Source organism: Syngnathoides biaculeatus, chromosome 3, assembly GCF_019802595.1.
Source record: "Syngnathoides biaculeatus isolate LvHL_M chromosome 3, ASM1980259v1, whole genome shotgun sequence".
NCBI lineage: Eukaryota > Metazoa > Chordata > Actinopteri > Syngnathiformes > Syngnathidae > Syngnathoides > Syngnathoides biaculeatus.
This window is the reverse complement of record NC_084642.1, coordinates 39874650-39894986: the sequence shown is the minus strand read 5'-3', so window position 1 is coordinate 39894986 and position 20337 is coordinate 39874650. Positions and strand designations below refer to the sequence as shown.

At 42.0% G+C, this 20337-nt stretch overlaps 1 protein-coding gene across 1 annotated transcript; it reads left to right on the top strand.

The window, feature by feature from the left end:
- The first annotated feature begins 3891 nt into the window (after positions 1–3891).
- pole3 (polymerase (DNA directed), epsilon 3 (p17 subunit)) lies at positions 3892–18427 on the top strand. Its single transcript, XM_061815836.1, has 4 exons — positions 3892–4224; positions 4998–5083; positions 7937–8055; positions 18064–18427. Exons 1-4 carry the CDS (start codon positions 4159–4161, stop codon positions 18237–18239), a joined length of 447 nt encoding a protein of 148 aa, XP_061671820.1. The 5' UTR covers positions 3892–4158; the 3' UTR covers positions 18240–18427.
- The last annotated feature ends 1910 nt before the right edge of the window (positions 18428–20337 follow it).

Sequence of the window (20337 nt, the reverse complement as noted above, 5' to 3'; positions counted from 1 at the left end):
TGGTCAGGAAGTGAAGAAACGGGTCCAAGCAGGTTGGAACAGCTGGCGAAACGTGTCTGGTGTGTTATGTGACAGAAGACTGTCTGCTAGGATGAAGGGCAAAGTTTACAAAACAGTGGTGAGGCCGGCCATGATGTACGGATTAGAGACGGTGGCACTGAAGAAACAACAGGAAGCTGAAATGGAGGTGGCAGAAATGAAGATGTTGAGGTTCTCACTCGGAGTGACCAGGTTGGATAGGATTAGAAATGAGCTCATTCGAGGGACAGCCAAAGCTGGATGTTTTGGAGACAAGATTCGAGAGAGCAGACTTCGATGGTTTGGACATGTTCAGAGGCGAGAGAGTGAGTATATTGGTAGAAGGATGCTGAGGATGGAGCTCCCAGGCAAAAGAGCGAGAGGAAGACCAAAGAGAAGGTTTATGGATGTGGTGAGGGAAGACATGAGGGCAGTTGGGGTAAGAGAGGAAGATGCAGGAGATAGGCTAAGTAAGATGGCAAAAGATGACACGCTGTGGCGACCCCTAACGGGACAAGCCGAAAGGAAAAGAAGAAGAAGAAAGAAGAAGGTTCACGCCATCACCAGGCTTGTGCCATGCATCAAAGAGTTTAAAGGTTGTTATCCAGAACCAATGAAGCTACAAGCCGTGAAGAAAGAAAAGAGTCAGAATTTACCAGCATCAGCATTGTCCAACAGTCAGCTTTTCAGAGGAAATCAAAAATCTTCAGTACAAGATTAGCACAAGACAGTACCTTGCTTGAAGTTGAGCAATGCAGTATCGCTGTTTCACTGCCTTCTCAAAACAAATATCAGAATATAGTCTAAATTACTGCTCAAAAATTTCAAGTTAGAGAAATCACCAGTGATATGGTGTGAGTGTAGCTGCCATAAGTGTCAGTTATAATACTTATGTTCATTTTGTTGTTCATTTATTTATATGAATTAAAGAGTGAATTTAAGTAAAGAAGAATTTATGATATTGAGAGAAAACATTTTCGTTTTGTTAGTTCACATTTATGTAGCGGATCCTCATTCACCAATGTTGTTGGTGTCAGGACGCTTATTTTGGGGCACTTACTGTACAAACTATTTCAGCTTCTAATATTCGACGGGAGTTGGTGAGAAAGAGAGAAGCAAGAAGAACAACCCCGTTTGGTCAGAAGGTTTATTTGTGTAATATGAATTTTAATGTGTTTTTACTTTTTTGTACATAGTTCTTACAGCATATGTGGCATGTTTTGGCATCAAGGCATCAAAGCATCTTGGCACGTCTGCATATAAACTTGTTGACGTGCTAATAAAGGCCTGTGAAAAACAGCAATTTCCCCGGATTGACTGAACAGGAGTTACACACAGTGTTGGGGAATAATACTAATCTCATATGATAAGATTACATATGTAATTATGATCCATTACCTGACAGGAAAAAATATGTATCCAGTACCTGAATAATAACTGCTTTTGGAAATAACCATGTTTGCAATTATAGTTACATTCGAAAAACAATTGCAAGAGCTCATTTTTATTATTATTCATCCATCCATTTTTCTGACCTGGTTATTGTCACAAGGGTTGCAGGGAGTGCTGAAGCCTATCCTAGCTGTCAACGGGCAGGAGGCGGGGTACACACCCCAAACTGGTTGCGAGGCAATCGCAGGGCACATCACAATCACACCTAGTGGCAATTTAGAGTGGCCAATTAATGTTGGCATGTTTTTGGCATGTGGGAGGAAACCGGAGTGCCTGGAGAAAACCCACACAGGCATGGGGAGAACATGCAAACTCCACACAGGCAGGTCTAGGATTTGAACCCTGGACCTCAGAACTGTGAGGCCAACGCTTTCCAGCTGAGCCATCATGCCACCAAGTTTTATTATTATTTCATATCCCTTTCTTCTGAAGACGATACTTGTGATTGGCTCTTTCTGGTCAGGTGTAATGCTGCTATAGTCTCAACTACAGATTGTTCCAAATATGATTTTGAAGCGTCATCTTGTGGTCCGATGTATTTGTCTGGGATTTGGAAGCATTTGACACACTTTTGAACACACTAAAGAACATTGACGTTTGAACTGTTTCATCTTTGCACTGCAAACACAGAATGGAACAGTCACTTATATGGGTTGTCATATGATCTGACAATGTCTTATTGAACGTGTTTGTTATTAGGGCACCATGGTGGTTTTCCACATACTGTACACATATAATGCAAGAAGTGTTTCTTTCCCCCAAATTTTATGTCTTTACATTTCAGCATTCTTTGTGATCAGTTTATTACGTGTAAAGAACCAATACGTGATTAATTCCAATATGATCAATATTTTGAATCCTCTTTTTTTAGAAGAAACATTCATGGTTGTTGTTGATGAAAAGTAATCAAATGTAATTACTGCAGTTGTTTTACTTGGAGAATGTCAACAAAATAGTTACACTACTAAATTAAATAGTTATATTACTATGACACTTGAAAAAATAACAACTTTAGTGTGTTTTCTCTGTCTCCCCTTTAATACCAACTAACGGAATAGTATCTATCGGTCGGAGTGCTTTCATCATGAAAAGTGCGAACTACAATAAGTGGTATACATCCTGGTTATAATGAATAACAAAAGTAATAGTAATCATGAAAATTATTACATGAATAATTATATTTAGTACACTAATCTAAATGCAGCCCTAAGGGAATGAGAAAGGTGGAGGGGGAAGAGTAAGGCTACGGGGAGAAGAGATAGCGAGGGTGGAGAACTTCAAATATTTAGGGTCAACAATCCAGAGCAAGAGTGAGTGTGGTAAGGAAGTGAAGAAACTAGTCCAAGCAGGTTGGAACAGTTGGTGGAAGGTGTCTAGTGTGTTATGTGACAGAAGAGTCTCTGCTAGGATGAAGGGCAAAGTTCACAAAACAGTGGTGACATGATGTTCGGATTAGAAACGGTGGCACTGAAGAAACAACAGGAACCAGAACTGGAGGTAGCAGAAATGAAGATGTTGAGGTTCTCGCTTGAAATGAGCTCATTATAGAGGGACAGCCAAAGTTGGATGTTTTGGAGAGAGGATTCGAGAGAGCAGACTTCGATGGTTTGGACATGTTCAGAGGCGAGAGAGTGAGTATATTGGTGGAAGGGTGCTGAGGATGGAGCTTCCAGGCAAAAGAGCGAGAGGAAGACCAAAGAGAAGGTTTATGGGTGTGGTGAGTGAAGACATGAGGGCAGTTGGGGTTAGAGAGGAAGATGCAGAAGATAGGCTAAGATAGAAAAAGATGACACGCTGTGGCGACCCCTAACGGGACAAGCTGAAAGGAAAAGAAGTAGTACACTAATCTACAGAATTTAATTAAATTAAAACCTTAAAGGAGATTGATTTGTGAAACTAGTGATTAGTGAGTCAAGTTTGTGTCAAGAGAACAAAGCTCAAAAACAAAGATACAACACCTTGAACATGGTGAGTGTAGAAACTCGATCCATGGTCTCGACAACTGCGCTATTTACGCTCTGTTGGCTGCATCATGCTGCTCCGTTAGCAAGAAATCTAGCTGCCAGGGAAACTGCCTTGAAAAAGCATGTATTTCTATTTTCCCGATATATACACACTTTATTATTGATCAGTTTGAAATGAATTTTAAATGGAGCTTATTTTATTTGCATGAAATATAGAGATTTTACATTACCCTGATTATTGCGCTTCAGTAAATTTAATGACTTTCTTGGACTTCATAATGAACAATTCTTTTTCCTTCCTCAGCTGACTGCATAAACTAGTGCTAAAACATCTTTTTGTTATGACGAGTGTGACTCAATAGATTGACGATTATGTACCACAAGAAGAGAAAGACGAAAAATGCCATTATGGCATTACGTCCGCACCACAAGAAAAGACACACGCTAGTGACGTCACGTATGCGCTCGGGGTCAGGGTTGAAAGTTCACGGGAATGTTCGCGGGAAACGTCGCAAAATTAATCGGTTTGAAACAAGTGGAATCGGTTTTCCCAACGTGATTCTCCAAACAAACAGTCACTGAATTGACCTCTTAAGTGTGAAAAATACCACGGTACAAGTATCCGTGCTAATAACTTTTAAGCTAGCTGAGCTTCTTCTGATAGCAAGTCAGTTTGCTGGCGTGGTTATCGCCGCACGGACTCCTAAACGAATACTGCGAAGAAATGGCAGAGAGGCCAGAAGATCTCAACCTTCCAAACGCGGTTATCAGTCGCATTATCAAGGAGGCGGTGAGTGTAAAAGTATTTAAATACAGTAGTCTAATTACACACACAAACTAAAACCATTAGCTCGTATTGATTGGTTTCGATTAAGACGCGTATACAGTAGTTGACCATTTCGTTTGCTGATCAGTCAAATGAAAAAGACTCAGGCGCCATTTAACAAGTTTTTGCTGTTGCATTGCTACATCGCGCCGATTAATGTCAGCTGGTTTAACTCCCCATAATAAATACCGAACAAACAATATTACATTGTAAGTTGAATGTGATCCATGTGTTACTCTACTAATATTAAAGATAATTTAATGCCATAAATCGTGAATGCCTCCTGCTGAAAATTAAACAAGACTACCCCAGAAATTAAAAAAAAAAATTCTGTATCAGCGAATATTTAATTTTATACAGACCATCGTCGTTCCAATAATTTAAAGATGCCTTTTGGGAGGCATTGAAGGCGTTATACAGGGGGTAAACTACAGTTGACTACATCTTTGAACTGCCAGTTTTGCACACCATATATCCCACCATATAAGGGACAGAGTGATTCAGAACTCAGCCATTGTTGACTTGTTAGATAAATTACACAGTACTAAATTTTTTTCCATCCTCATTGCCTATGACTCAAGTATACAGATGAACATTCTGACAACTTTTGACCTCCTGCCACGGTTTGTTAGGAAGATTTTGTGGTTCGTGTGTCAATAAATATTATATGCCAATTTGTATATTCGTGAATGTTTGTTGCTTGGAGATGACTCCTCTGCATCATTTGTTTCCACCAGCTCCCAGATGGGGTGAATGTTTCAAAAGAAGCACGGAGAGCAATATCCCAAGCTGCCAGTGTATTTGTATTGTATGCAACATCTTGGTAAGACGACAGACAACTCTTTCACAAATGCAAATTAGATTGATGATAATGTGTTGCGAGAAAACACCCATCTTTTATTTTGCTTGAACATCTATTATAAGTGCATATCCATCCATCCGTTTTCCACTGCTTGTCAGAGATTGGGTCACGGTAGCAGCAGCCCAAGCAGGGACATTCAGACCTCCCTCTCCCCGGCCACTTCATCCAGGTTTTCTGGGGGGTTCCTGAGGTGTTCCCAGGCCAGCTGAGAGACATCGTGACCATATTTGCGAGGGAGAGCCTGGACACGCTCCGGGGGAAACATCATTTCAGCTGCTTTTATCCAAAATCTTGTTCTTTCGGTCATGACCCACAGCTCCTGACCGTAGGTTAGGGTGGGAATGTAAATCTTTTAGCTGAACTCATGCTTTACCACAACAGACCGATATAAAGTCCACATCACGCCGATGCTGCCACCCTTTTCTGACAGAAGACCATGGTCGCAGATTTGGAAGTGCAGATTTTCATCCCTGTTTTTTTCATAGACTGCTGCAAACAGCTTCAGTGAGAGTTGGGGAATCATGGCTTGATGAAGCAAATAGAACCACATCATCGGTAAAATCCAGAGTTTCATTACAGCGGCCACCAAACCTGACCCTCTCTGAAATTCTGTCCATGAACGTTCTGAAGCGAATCGATGACAGAGGGCTGCCTTGGTGGACCAACCCTCTCTAGAAATGACCGACTTGCTATCGGCAACGTGGAACAAACTCTGACCCTGGTCTTACAGGCACCAGCCCGTATTAGGGTTTCGGAGCGACATACTCCTGAAGCAACCTCCACATAACTCCTCGAGGGAGACGATCGAACGCCGTCCTCAAAACACGTTGACTGGTTGGGCAAAGTCTCATGCACCCCAGTGGACCCTACTAAAGATGTAGAGCTGGTTAACTGTTCCACGACCAGGACGTAAACCACACTGCTCCTCTTGAATCTGAATTTGACACTCCTCTCAAGCACCCTTAAATAGACCTTATTGGGAGGGTGGGGAGGAGTGTAATCCCCCTGAAGTTGGAACACACGCACCCGTACCCCTTCTTAAAAAGAAGGATCACCACCCCAGTCTGCCAGACAAGAAGCACTGCCCCCAATGTCCAAGCAATGTTGCAGAGGTATGTCAACCAGAATAGCCACACAACATCGAGAGCCTTTGGGGACTCTGGGAGAATCTCATCCAGCTCCTGGGCGTTGTTACTGAGGAGCTGTTTAACCAACTCTCTGACCTCAGCCCAGAGATAGGAGAGCCGACTGCTTCCTGTTGGGAAGCTGTGACAGCGGAATTAAGGTTTTCAAAGTATTCTCCCCACTGACTCATAATGTCCTCAGTCGAGATCAAGAAGTCCCCTATTCCCACGATACAAGTGTTGATGTTGCACTGCTTCCCCCTCCTGAGATATGTCAGATGGCTGGTCAGAATTTCCTCAAAGCCTTCCAAAAGTCTTTCTCTGTGGGCTCACTGAACTCCTCCCATGCCCAGGTTTTTGTTTCATTGACCACCAGCGCTGCATTCCGCTTGTCCAGCCAGTACCCATCAGCTGCCTCATGAGTACCACAGAACAAAACGGCCCTAGAGGACTCATGCCTTAGCTTGAGGGTATCCCTCACCGTAAGTGTCTTCCAACGGATTCAAGGATTGCCGCCACAACAGTCACCGACCACATTATGACCACAGCACCAGTCAGCCGCCTCAAGAATGGCGGCGCGGACCATGGGCCACTGCCCCAACCACTTGGAACATGAGCAGTTCTGTCAGAGTTGTGAGTTGAAACTCCTGATGGGATTCTGACAGATGTTGTGCCCACCTTTTAATTTTAAAGGTCAAGTGTCATCCCTATGAAGATTCTAAAATAGATTTTGTAATGAAAAATACCTAAAACATTATTCACTTCAATGTCTATACGAAAAAATAAATGTGAGCGGAGAGCGCATCATCCATGCACAGAGTTGCAGAAGGGTCATTCTACGACATCCAAGTGGTCGCCATATTGGGTGCACCCTCTGTCAGTGACGTCACCCGGACATTCGCCAATGAAAACACGCGGTGCACCCTACTATGGGAGACGAACACGCCCCTTCTAACACGGAAGCTCTATTTCGAAAAGAAGAACACCACACAACCGAGTGAAGTTACCGGGGCAATATTACACTATTGTTTCGATCCATATTCAGATGATATGCGATCACGGCCAAACCACTTCCCTGTCCAATCCACTTCCGCGGTGGAGATGAGCCTTCGCGGCTCATCGCAGCCGTTCAGTGTGGCTCATCTTCAACCCTGGGGGTTTTTTTTTTTTAATGTAGTAATTCTCATTACAAAAACAAATGCAACTTCTGCTGTGGACTGAACATGTCTGCGTCATCCCACACATGCCCACATAGCAGGGTGTTACACTGCACATGCGGATAACAGTCATTATCTTGACGCAAGTAATTATAGCTCCTTGCATAGGTCTTGTGATGATGCATTTCTGGTTATTTCAAGGATTTTATGCAACCAGAACCAACATTTTCTTATCTTGATTAGTTCTAAAGCTTCTTATCATCTTATTTTCACCACTATCATCATCTTTTTTGTCTGCTGTTTCCGTTTTCCCGTGAGCATCCATACTGCACTAGCCTCAGATGTAAACCCTGTATCGTGTCTGGAAAAAAATTGGAATTGTACTGTGCATAATAACATGAAAAGATCAAATACGACAAAAAAAAAACATCTGAATTGACGTGCAGTGTGAAAATAGCCTGAGAGAAAAAAAATTAAAGTTCCTTACAGCCACGTTAAAAAAAAAAAAAAAATTATGAATGTTTTTGTTACAGTGCAAACAACTTTGCCATGAAAGCCAGGCGAAAAACTCTGAATGCAGGTGACGTCTTAGCTGCAATGGAGGAGATGGAGTTTGAGCGATTCATGGAACCTCTCAGAGAAGCTCTGGAAAGTCAGTAACTCGTAATGGAAAAATTCCCATTTTGTCTTATGAATAGTTTTGATTTGTGGGAAAAGCTTTGCTTGATCAACTTTTTTTTAATCTTAAGTAATGTTTCTGACATGAACATTGTTTTTTGAATTTGCGCTGTAGCAACTACCAAGTACAATGTTAAAAATATGTACTGACAGATGTGTAATTTCACGAAGGTGAATGTCAACCTTTTAGTGGTGGGTAAAAATATCTATTCATCAATCCATATCAAAATCAAATTTAGGGCATATCTTCGTGAAAACGCAGTCTGGTTAAGCTTCGGCCGCGAGCCAGCAAGAAATCAATACGTTTGTGCAGTCCAATCATCGCTAAATATCGCTCAACAAAGAATAAGTGTGTCAATCGTTCACACGTAGCGGTGTTATGCTAGCGAAGAACTTCAAATTCATTTATACGAGACATGTATTGAAAATCAAATATAAGGCATACCTTCGTGCAAACATATGTGTTCCGGTTGATATTAGATGGATTTAGTTGATGATGCGGTCTTCCACAAAGTTTGATCCATCGAAGGCATTTTTCGTACTGGGTCTTCGGTTTTGGAAAGGGTACGAATCGAACTCCACCAACTAGCCTTTCAGGATACCTGTCGTCACTATTACAAATTCTGTGACTACACCTCTTAACCATATTTTTTGTTAAATAACCCATATACGCGATAAAACGCTAACTAAACCTATACTGGACCAGGCAATGTTGTCTGAGAAAATGGTGGGAGCAAAAACGGGCTTTGGTTTATGCAGATCTCTGGCCTCTGATTTGTCAGTGACGCGGAGTCCGCAATATCCACGCAGGGGTCAATTGGTGACAAATCCTCTGTGGACTACAGTTCCTTGTGAAAGTATTTGGCCCCCTTGAACTTTTCAACCTTTTCCTACATTACAGGCTTCAAACACAAAGATATAAAATGTACATTTTTTTTAATCAAAAATCAACAAGTGGGACACAATCGTGAAGTGGGATGGAATTTGTTGGTTTATAAAAACCTGAAAATTGGGGCGTGCAATATTATTCGGCACGATGCATTAATACTTTGGAGTGCCACCATTTGCTGCAATTACAGGTGCAAGTAGCTTGGGGTATGTCTATCAGTTATGCACATCGAGAGACTAAAATTCTTGCCCATTCTTCCTTGCAAAACAGCTCAAGATCAGTGAGGTTGGATGGAGAGTGTTTGTGAACAGCAGTCTTCAGCTCTGTCCACACATTCTGGATTGGATTCAGGTCTGGACTTTGACTTGGCCATTCTAACACCTGGATATGTTTGTGACCCATTCCATTGTAGATTTGGCTTTATGTTTTGGATCATTGTCCTGTTGGAAGATACAGTGAAGAAAACAAGTATTTGAACACCCTGCTTTATTGCAAGTTCTCCCACTAAGAAATCATGGAAGGGTCTGAAATTTTCATCGTAGGTGCATGTCCACTGTAAGAAATCTAAAAAAAATATCCAGAAATCGCAGTGTATGTTTTTTTTTATGATTTGTGTGATACAGCTGCCAATAAGTATTTGAACTCCTGTCGAGCTATAATTCTGACCTCCACTCCATGTATTATCCTGAATCAGGTGCACCTGTGTCAGGTCGTTAGCTGCATAAAGACAACTGTCCACCCCATACAACCAGTAAGACTCAATGTTGTAATGTGGCCAAGACCAAAGAGCTGTCCAAAGACACCAGAGACAAAATTGTACAACTCCACATGGCTGGAAAGGGCTACGGAGAAATTGCCAAGCAGCTTGGTGGAAAAAAGGTCCAACAGTGGGAGCAATCATTAGAAAATGGAAGAAGCTAAACAGGATGTCAATCTCAATCAGAGTGGAGCCCCATGCAAGATATCACCTCGTGGGGTCTCAATGGTCCTTAGAAAGGTGAGTAATCAGCCCAGGACTACACAACAGGACTTGGTCAATGAACTGAAAAGAGCTGGGACTGTTGGTAATACACTAAGACGTCATGGTTTGAAATCATGCATGGCACGGAAGGTTCCCATGCTTAAACCAGCACATGTCAGGGCCCGTCTCAAGTTTACCAATGACCATTTGTACGATACAGAGGAGTTATGAGAGAAAGTTTTGTGGTCAGGTAAGACCAAAATGGACCTTTTTGGTCATAATTCCACTCACCGTGTTTGGAGGAAGACAAATGATGAGTTCTATCCCAAGAACACCATCCCTACTGTGAAGCATGGGGGTGATAGCATCATGCTTTTGGGGTGTTTTTCTGCACATGGGACAGGACGACTGCACTGTATTAAGGAGAGGATGACCGCGGCCGTGTATTGTGAGGTTTTGGGGAACAACCTCTTTCCCTCAGTCAGAGCATTGAAGATTGGTGGTGGCTGGGTCTTTCAACATGACAATGACCTGAAGCACACAGGCAGGAAAACCAAGAAGTGGCTCCGTAAGAAACATCAAGGTTCTGGTGTGGCCTAACCAGTCTTGTAGACCTAAACCCAATAAAAAATCTTTGGAGGGAGCTGAAACTGCGTGTTTCTCAGCAACAGCCCAGAAACCTGTCTGATCTAGAGAAGATCTGTGTGGTGGAGTGGGCCAAAATCCCTCCTGCAGTGTGTACCAAATATTAACATTGTTTTTTTCAGGTGTTCAAATTCTCATTTGCAGCTGTATCACAAAAATAAATCGTTAAACAAATCATAGGGTTAGGGTCTTTTGCTGACTCCCAACAGGTTTTCTTCCAGAATGGTCGTTTATCTTCCCATCAATTCTAACCATCTTCCCTGTCCCTGCTGAAGAAAAGCGGGCCCAAACCACGAGGCTGCCTCCATCATTTTTGACAGTGGGGATGGTGTGTTCAGGGTGATGAGTTGTGTTTCTTTTACTTCAAACACATTTTTCCATTGTGGCCAAAAAGTGTGATTTTTGTTTCATTTGACCGGAGCACCTTCTTCCACATGTTTGGTCTGTCTCCCAGGTGGCTTGTGACAAACTTTAAACAAGACTTTTTATGGGTATCTTTGACAAATGGCTTTCTTCTTACTACTCTTCCATAAGGACCAGATTTGTGCAGTGTACGACTAGTGTAGTGTATGATTGTTGTCCTATGGACATACTCTCCCACGTCAGCTGTAGATCCCTGCAGTTCATACAGAGTGATCATTGGCCTCTTGGCTGCATGTCTGATCAGTCTTCTCCTAGTTCAAGGTGAAATTTTAGAGGGACAGCCGGGTCTTCTTAGATTTGCAATGGTCTGATACTTCTTCCATTTCAGTAAAGTTGCTTGCACAGTGTTCCTTGAGATGTTTGAAACTTGGGAAATCTTTTTGTATCCAAATCCCACTTTAAACGTCTCCACAACCATATCTCGGACCTGGCTGTTGTGTTCCTTGATCTTCATGATTCTCTCTGCACTTTAAACAGAACCCTGAGACTATCACTGAGCAGGTGCCTTTATACGGAGACTTGATTAGATACAGTTGGGTTCTATTTATCATCAGTCAACGTTAGATCATTCAGAGATCCTCACTGAACCTCTGGAGTGAGTTTGCTGCACGGAAAGTATAGGGGCCAAATAATGCACACCCCACTTATCAGGTTTTTATTTGTTAAAAAGTATAAAATATACAATAAATTTCGTTCCACTTCACGATTATGTCCCACTTGTTGATTCTTGACAAAAAATGGAAATTTTATGTCTTCATGTTTGAAACCTGAAATGTGACGAAAAGAAAAAAAATTCAAGGGGGTGGAATATTTTCACAAGGCACTGTGCATTCCCCTACACAGAACCCAGACATGGAGAAATATCGTAGGTATGTTTTTAAAATTTCCAAACCATCTGTAGATCAAATAAACATTGGATTAAATATAGAAACACAAATAAAATGAGCCCTCGTTTTTAAGAATTGGATTAGGATTAAGGACTTTATGCTACGTTTTGTCGCAAATTGGCCCAAATGTATTTGTCCAGAAAGCAGTGGAAATCAATTAGAAATGTGTGACCAAAACCTTGACTCTTTGGGAGAGAAATGCTCGCATGTTCTTTTATTCGTTGAGATGAAAATGTGATCTTTCAAGAGGACGTTTTATGATTTTTCAATCGTGGCGTCCCCTTATTTTTCGTGGGGAAATAGAGGAAATCCATTGTCAGAATTACTTAAAGGTCAAGTGTCATGAAATGGATGAATTTTGGTATATTATTCATGAAAAACCCACAGCCAATATGGTCCCATGTTTTTTCACCACAAAACATGATTTTGACGTATACAGCTTTTTGTAACTACCGCCATGAAGATCCTCTCGAGGGATTTGTTTTCGAGAAGAAGCAGGAAGTGACGTACAGGACAGAGGCGCCCCCTAGTGGACTCGTTTGTTTTCATTAGATTTACCTCTGGGAAGATAGCTCGTTGTTCCTTCGTGTTAGCCAAAATCCCGGCTCATTGCATTGCTGGACATTGCTTGAAAACTCGGGAGAATGGATTTAGCCTTCATAAGTTTGCAAGAGACCCGGTTCCTTGTGAAAAATGGATTGCACGGGTACAGAGGACGAGAGCTTCGTGGGTTCCAAATAACAGGTAGGCAGTAATGCGCCCCGGCTCGACGGTGTTCAACAAGTGCTGCGGTGGCTTTGAACATACCCCAGCATGGTTCGACTCCACCTCCTCCTTATATGCCACACCGGCTGAGGCGCCGCGATTGGCCGTCACTGCTTCTGCGAAGGCTGCGCGTCGGGCTTTAGGGACGCCTCTGAAGAACACAGGAAGCGTGCGCGCTTACTGTTGCTCAGTACTGCGGCGTCTGTGAACACCCCCCTAAATCACGCTGGCTCGGCTCGGTCATAAGCCACACCGGCTCATCTCCTCAGCTGTGATCGCATATCATCTGAATATGGCTCGAAACGAGTGTAATATTGCCCCAGTAACTTCACTCGGTTGTGTGTTGTTCTCCTTTTCGAAAAGAGCTTCCGTGTCAGACAGGGACAGTTTGTCTGCCATAGTTTGGGTGCACTGTTAGTTTTCATTTGCTAATGTCCGGGTGACGTCACGGACGAAGGACGCAGCCAATATGGTGACCACTTGGATATCGTAGAATGACACTTCTGCAACTTTGCGCATGGGTGACGCGTTCTCCGCTTATATTTATTTTTTTCGTATAGACATTGAAGTTGAAGTCACTAATAAATCATACATTGTGATTTCTGGATTTTTGTTTTTCGATTATCTCTCTCACAACAGACTTGCACCTACAATGAAAATTTCAAACCCCTCCATGATTTTTAAGTGGGAGAACTTGCAATATAGCTGGGTGTTCAGATATAATATTCGCTTTACTTCTACTTACAAACGTCTAGTAGCGAAAAATTCAGATTTTGAAACGCCTCCTCGAAGTAAACATTTCTATTTACAAAGGAACACTACAGTACATGAAAACAAAAAATAGGCTGAGAAGGACTGAATAAAAATGGCATTGAAGAGAGAATCATATTCTGCAGATTACGAGATGCAAGTAGTGACATATGCAGATATACTAAGTGCTTCTTGAGAGCATGAATAATTCTGCTTGTGATGGCTGGCATGCGAGCGCACATCACGCTGCAGTTCAAAAATAAATTATCAACTCCATATCTGCCATCATCCCTGGAGGCTTAACCAAAATAGTCCAGCCATTTGATATCTCTTTGAATTGGAACTTTAGGCCGTCTCTCGTAACCTGTGGGAGTAGTGGATGATTGATGGAGAGCACAACTACGTGGCAACCGGGTGAATGTGCCATGCAACTTTCCAGTAAGTCATTGGATGGATCGACAAAGTATGAGCTTCAATGACAACAAAAAACATCCTATTGGGATTCTGAAAGGTTGGAATAGGCTAGTTGTAACTGCAACTGTGACAATGAGTCTGAAAGCGATGCAGAAACGGAAGCGGCGCGTCGTCTACCTGTGGAGTTGGCGGAGTTAATTAGAAGTGACACTGAGGATGAAGATTTCATTGGATTTATTGATTTGGACTGAGACTGATCGTTTGGTTAGCTTGTTAGCATGTTCTTCATGCTATAGTTATCTGTATAACTATGTTACATTGACATACCGGGGACATTCTCAGTTCATATTCAGCTTGTTTTCTCTTCTATTTTTATTTTAAGTGGCGTTATAAGTGACTTGTAACTCTAGTATGACTTATTTTTTCTTCTTCATTATCCTTTTTTGTGGCTGGTGCAACTTAAACTGTAGAGCGACTTACAGTCTGAAAAATAAGTGTACAGTTTCCTTTTCAACACAAAACTGTCACATTTTTTTAAACTACATCTTCTTCTTTTCCTTTCGGCTTGTCCCGTTAGGGGTCGCCACAGCGTGTCAACTTTTGCCATCTTAGCCTATCTCCTGGATCTTCCTCTCTAACCCCAACTGCCCTCATGTCTTCCCTCACCACATCCATAAACCTTCTCTTTGGTCTTCCTCTCGCTCTTTTGCCTGGCAGCTCCATCCTCAGCACCCTACCACCAATATACTCACTCTCTCGCCTCTGAACATGTCCAAACCATCGAAGTCTGCTCTCTCGAATCTTGTCTCCAAAACATCCAGCGTTGGCTGTCCCTCTAATGAGCTCATTTCTAATCCTATCCAACCTGGTCACTCCGAGCGAGAACCTCAACATCTTCATTTCTGCCACCTCCAGTTCAGCTTCCTGTTGTTTCTTCAGTGCCACCGTCTCTAACCCGTACATCATGGCCGGCCTCACCACTGTTTTGTAAACTTTGCCCTTCATCCTTGCAGACAGTCTTCTGTCACATAACACACCAGACACCTTTCGCCAGCTGTTCCAACCTGCTTGGACCCGTTTCTTCACTTCCTGACCACACTCTCCATTGCTCTGTATTGTTGACCCCAAGTATTTGAAGTCGTCCACCCTCGCCATCTCTTCGCCCTGTAGCCTCACTCTTCCCCCTCCACTTTTCTCATTCACGCACATATATTCTGTTTTACTCCGGCTAATCTTCATTCCTCTCCTTTCCAGTGCATGTCTCCATCTTTCCAATTGTTCCTCTGCATGCTCCCTGCTTTCACTGCATATGACAATATCATCTGCGAACATCATGGTCCAAGGGGATTCCAGTCTAACCTCATCTGTCAGCCTATCCATTACCACTGCAAACAGGAAGGGGCTCAGAGCTGATCCCTGATGCAGTCCCACCTCCACCTTAAATTCCTCTGTCACACCTAAGGCACACCTCACCATTGTTCTGCTGCCATCATACATGTCCTGTACTATTTTAACATACTTCTCTGCCACACCAGACTTACGCATGCAGTACCACAGTTCCTCTCTTGGTACTCTGTCATAGGCTTTCTCTAGATCCACAAAGACACAATGTAGCTCCTTCTGACCTTCTCTGTACTTTTCCACGAGCATCCTCAAGGCAAATAATGCATCTCTGGTACTCTTTCTAGGCATGAAACCACACTGTTGCTCGCAGATACTTACTTCTGTCCTGAGTCAAACCTCCACTACTCTTTCCCATAACTTCATTGTGTGCCTCATCAACTTTATTCCTCTATAGTTCCCACAGCTCTGAACATCCTCTTTGTTCTTAAAAATGGGAAATGGAACACTTTTCCTCCATTCTTCAGGGATCTTTTCGCCCGCTAGTATTCTGTTGAATAAGTTGGTCAAAAACTCCACAGCCATCTCTCCAAATTGCTTCCATACCTCTACCGGTATGTCATCAGGACCAACTGCCTTTCCATTTTTCATCCTTTGTAGTGCCTTTCTGACTTCCCCCTTAGTAATCATTTCCACTTCCTAGTCCTTCACTCTTGCCTCTTCAACTCTTCCTTCTCTCTCATTTTCTTCATTCATCAACTTCTCAAAGTATTCTTTCCATCTATTTAGCACACTACCGGCACCAGTCAACACATTTCCATCTCTATCCTTAATCACCCTGACCTTCTGCACATCCTTCCCATCTCTATCCCTCTGTCTGGCCAACCTGTAGAGATCCTTTTCTCCTTCTTTCGTGTCCAACCTGGTGTACATGTCTTCATATGCCTCTTGTTTAGCCTTTGCCACCTCTACCTTCACCCTACGTCGCATCTCGATGTACTCCTTTCGCCTCTCCTCAGTCCTCTCAGTATCCTAGTTCTTCTTCGCTAGTCTCTTTCCTTGTATGATTCCCTGTATTTTGGGGTTCCACCACCAAGTCTCCTTCTCCCCTTTCCTACTAGATGACACACCAAGTATTCTCCTGCCTGTCTCTCTGATCACCTTGGCTGTCGACGTCCAGTCTTCCGGGAGCTTCGGTTGTCCATCGAGAGCCTGTCTCACCTCTTTCCGGAAGGCCGCACAACATTCTTCCTTTCTCAGGTTCCACCACATGGTTCTCTGCTCTACCTTTGTCTTCTTAATCTTCCTACCCACCACCAGAATCATCCTACATACTACCATCCTATGCTGTCGAGCTACACTCTTCCCTACCACTACTTTACAGTCAGTAACCTCCTTCAGATTACATCGTCTGCACAAAATATAATCTACCTGCGTGGTTCTACCTCCGCTCTTGTAGGTCACTATATGTTCCTCCCTCTTCTGGAAATAAGTGTTCACTACAGCCATCTCCATCCTTTTTGCAAAGTCCACCACCATCTGCCCTTCAAAGTTCCTTTCCTGGATGCCATACTTACCCATCACTTCTTCATCGCCCCTGTTTTCTTTACCAATATGTCCATTACAATCTGCACCAATCACAACTCTCTCGCTGTCTGGGATGCTCAGAACTACTTCATCTAGTTCCTTCCAGAATTTCTCTTTCAACTCTAGGTCACATCCTACCTGTGGTGCATAGCCGCTAACCACATTATACATAACACCCTCAATTTCAAATTTTAGTCTCATCACTCGATCTGATACTCTTTTCACCTCCAAGACATTCTTAGCCACCTCTTCCTTTAAAATAACCCCTACTCCATTTATCTTCCCATCTACTCCGTGGTAGAATAATTTAAACCCTGCTCCCAAACTTCTGGCCTTACTACCTTTCCACCTGCTCTCTTGGATGCACAGAATATCAACCTTTCTCCTAATCATCATGTCAACCAACTCCTGTGCTTTTCCTGTCATAGTCCCAACATTCAAAGTCCCTACACTCAGTTGTAGGCTCTGTGCATTCCTCTTTTTCTTCTGACGCTGGATCCGGTTACCTCCTCTTCTTTGTCTTCGACCCACAGTAGCTGAATTTCCACCGACGCCCTGCAGGTTAAGCAGTGCCGGGGGCGGGCGTTGTTAACCCGGGCCACGACCGATCCGGTATGGGATTCTTTAGATGAACGCTCATATTTGTTTGGCACAGTTTTTACGCCGGATGCCCTTCCTGACGCAACCCTCTGCATTTATCCGGGCTTGGGACCGGCCTACAGATTGCACTGGTTTGTGCCCCCATAGGGCTGCATTTTTTTTTATATGCATATGCACAAGTTATTCTGCGCATTTTGTTTTCATTACAATTTCTGAGAATAAACACTAATTTTTCATGCACTTTACCTTTTCAGTGTATACTCAACTGGCATATTTACTTTTTTACTTGTAGACACGTATGGTCAGTGCAGTGTTTTGTTTTTTAGATGTTTTATTGCTTCGAATGTTTGACGATACCTGTTTTTCATGGCCTCAAAAAAAGATTTTAAAATTGTCAAAATGTACTTGTGTATTTCTACTTATTTAATCAATATTAGACTATTTAAATCAATATTGAATCATGATGTTCTTAACCATACGCAGCCCCTACATCTTCTTTTGAAAAGCTCATTATGAAATATTTTGATGAATTAACAAACTAACATGATATAATAATGCCATAACAATAAGATCTGACGCTTATATCACAGCAGACTTTATGTTGCACTCATCCTTGAATCAGCTTTTCTCGATCACTATGAGGAACAAGTGTGGTATAGACGGGTCCGTTCAATTTGATGGTACAGTTCCCCAATTGATGGTATTTGTTTTTCTTAACAGTGTATAAGAAGGGCCAAAAGGGAAAGAAGGTGGTGTCTGAACAGAAGCGCAAAGATAAAGAAAAGAAGACTGGATCTGAAAATGATAAGAGCAGGGAAGAGGAAGAGGAGGATGAGTGCATAGAGGAAGACCCTGGAGCAGAGAACGAGGTGGAGGAGGAGGAGGTGGAAAACTGAGGACAATTCCCATTGTCGGAAAGGATGAAATGCAATGGGTCAGCCCCTGTGAGGTCATCTCAAAGACCCCAGTAGAAACTGAATTTATTGAATGGATTGTTACCTTTTTGTCCGTTTGCTTCAAACATGCAAATGCTAAAAAAAAAAAAAAAAAAGCACAAGATTTCATCCAAATCTTCTTTCCTATGGATAGAAAAGATGTCTTGGAGCACATGGCCAAATGTAACATCCACTGACTTAACTGGTCGGTGTGAACCTGGCTCCATTATAATTGTACATCTTGGATTAGCTGCCCTAGTGTAACTAGTAAATACGTCCAAATAGCAGAAGCAAACTATCTTTGTGATCATAGTGATGATCTATCAGTTTTAATGCTATGATAACAATCATAGCAACAGCCCATTGAGTTACAACATGAGACTCTTGTTGGACTGATAAAAGTTCTCTTGATCAAGGGAGTTCAATATTCTCATCTCTACAGATAAACTTTAAAAACCTCATGGTTACAAACATTTATACATCTACTGTAGACTTGTGAGCTCCGCAGAAAGTCAAAAATATTGTCATTTATTCCCGGTTTTGGTGAAGATGACAGTTCTGTTTGTTTATAGCTGTTCAATATCTACTCATCCTTAAAACGTGTCGTGTCATACTGTGCATTATGGGGTCTGTTAGTTGCATAATTTTTTTTTTTTTACAAACGTTTCTAGTTTTGTACAATTTTCATGTGACTGAAATTTTCAGTAAACTTTTTTTATTCAGATCTCAATAAAAATGCTTGTGTGATCATTTTTTCCCTGGTTTTGGAAAAAAAAAAAAAAAAAAAAAAAATATATATATATATATATATATATATATATACTGTAGGCCCTATATATCTTACTGGAATGAACTTTGCTCAGATTTAGTGGGCATTTGGATAATCTCTAAAATATTGTAGGGAGGGACATTTGCATGAGTTTTGAGGGCCTGGGTTCAAATCAGGCCATGTGTATTTTTTTCAGGTACTGGTTTCCTCGTGCATTCCAAAACAATATAGTAGGTTAAACTAAACTGCCCGAAGGTGATCCCAAATGGTTCTGTCTTGTAATTAGGTGGCGACTAGTTTAGGGTCTACCCAGCTTCTCACTCAGTCAACTGGGATAGGCTACAGCAAGGGTGCCCAGACTTTTTTTTTATCCCAAGATGTACTTTTCAAGCAGCCAGCATCTCGCAAGCAACTTTCTTTATTATTATTATTATAAAGAATGACCAATGATGAAATTGAATGACCAAGTCACAAAGATGTTTTTCTTTAGGTGTGTCCCGTTAGGGGTCACCATAGCGTCTCATCTTTTTCCATATAAGCCTATCTCATGCATATCATGTCCTCCCTCACAACATCCATCAACCTTTTCTTTGGTCTTCCTCTCCCTCTTTTGCCTGGCAGCTCCATCCTCAGCACCCCTCTACCAACATACTCAACTCTCTTGCCTCTGAACATGTCCAAACCATCGAATTCTGCTCTCTAACCTTGTCTTCAAAACATCCAACTTTAGCTGTCCCTCCAATGTGGTGTCCTGCAGATATCGATAAGTCAGGATGCTCTGTTGGAAAAAATTCTATCCATTTTGAGAATGCATCTATTATGACCAAGCAATACTTTTTTTTTTCATATTGTGTCAGGTAAATTCAATTTGACATTTATTAAATACCAAGTAATAAGGAGAGATCTGTTTTCTGTTGCTTGCGCTCAAAGAGAACGAAGAAGAGTCAGTTACAATTCTTGAATGTTCTAAACCCGTCTTCCTTGAAACCTCTCTTTTTATTAGATTTAGGAGGTCCCTATCAATGTTGACAAATCTAAAGAGTGGGGGCGAGCAAAAACGTGTTTGTGTGACTATGTATCTGTATGTTGTTGGAAAGTTACGATATGTAAACCGACAAATATCTACGATAACTACATATGTGCTGAGCAAAGCGTTCTTTGCAAGCAGAAGCATTCTCTTCATTGCAGCAAATGTGTGATCAACGTACATTTTGATTACTAAATCTCACTTTGGTTTAATTCAATAAGGTTCATGTGGACAATTTTGAGAATATTTTAACGTTTAATTAT

Bases quoted from the DNA above. Each gene is read 5' to 3' on its own strand.
- pole3 (XM_061815836.1), top strand. From the start codon at position 4,159: ATGGCAGAGAGGCCAGAAGATCTCAACCTTCCAAACGCGGTTATCAGT. The intron at 4,225-4,997 runs GTGAGTGTAAAA...TGTTTCCACCAG, and splicing joins GTCGCATTATCAAGGAGGCG to CTCCCAGATGGGGTGAATGT. The intron at 5,084-7,936 runs GTAAGACGACAG...TTTTTGTTACAG, and splicing joins GTATTGTATGCAACATCTTG to TGCAAACAACTTTGCCATGA.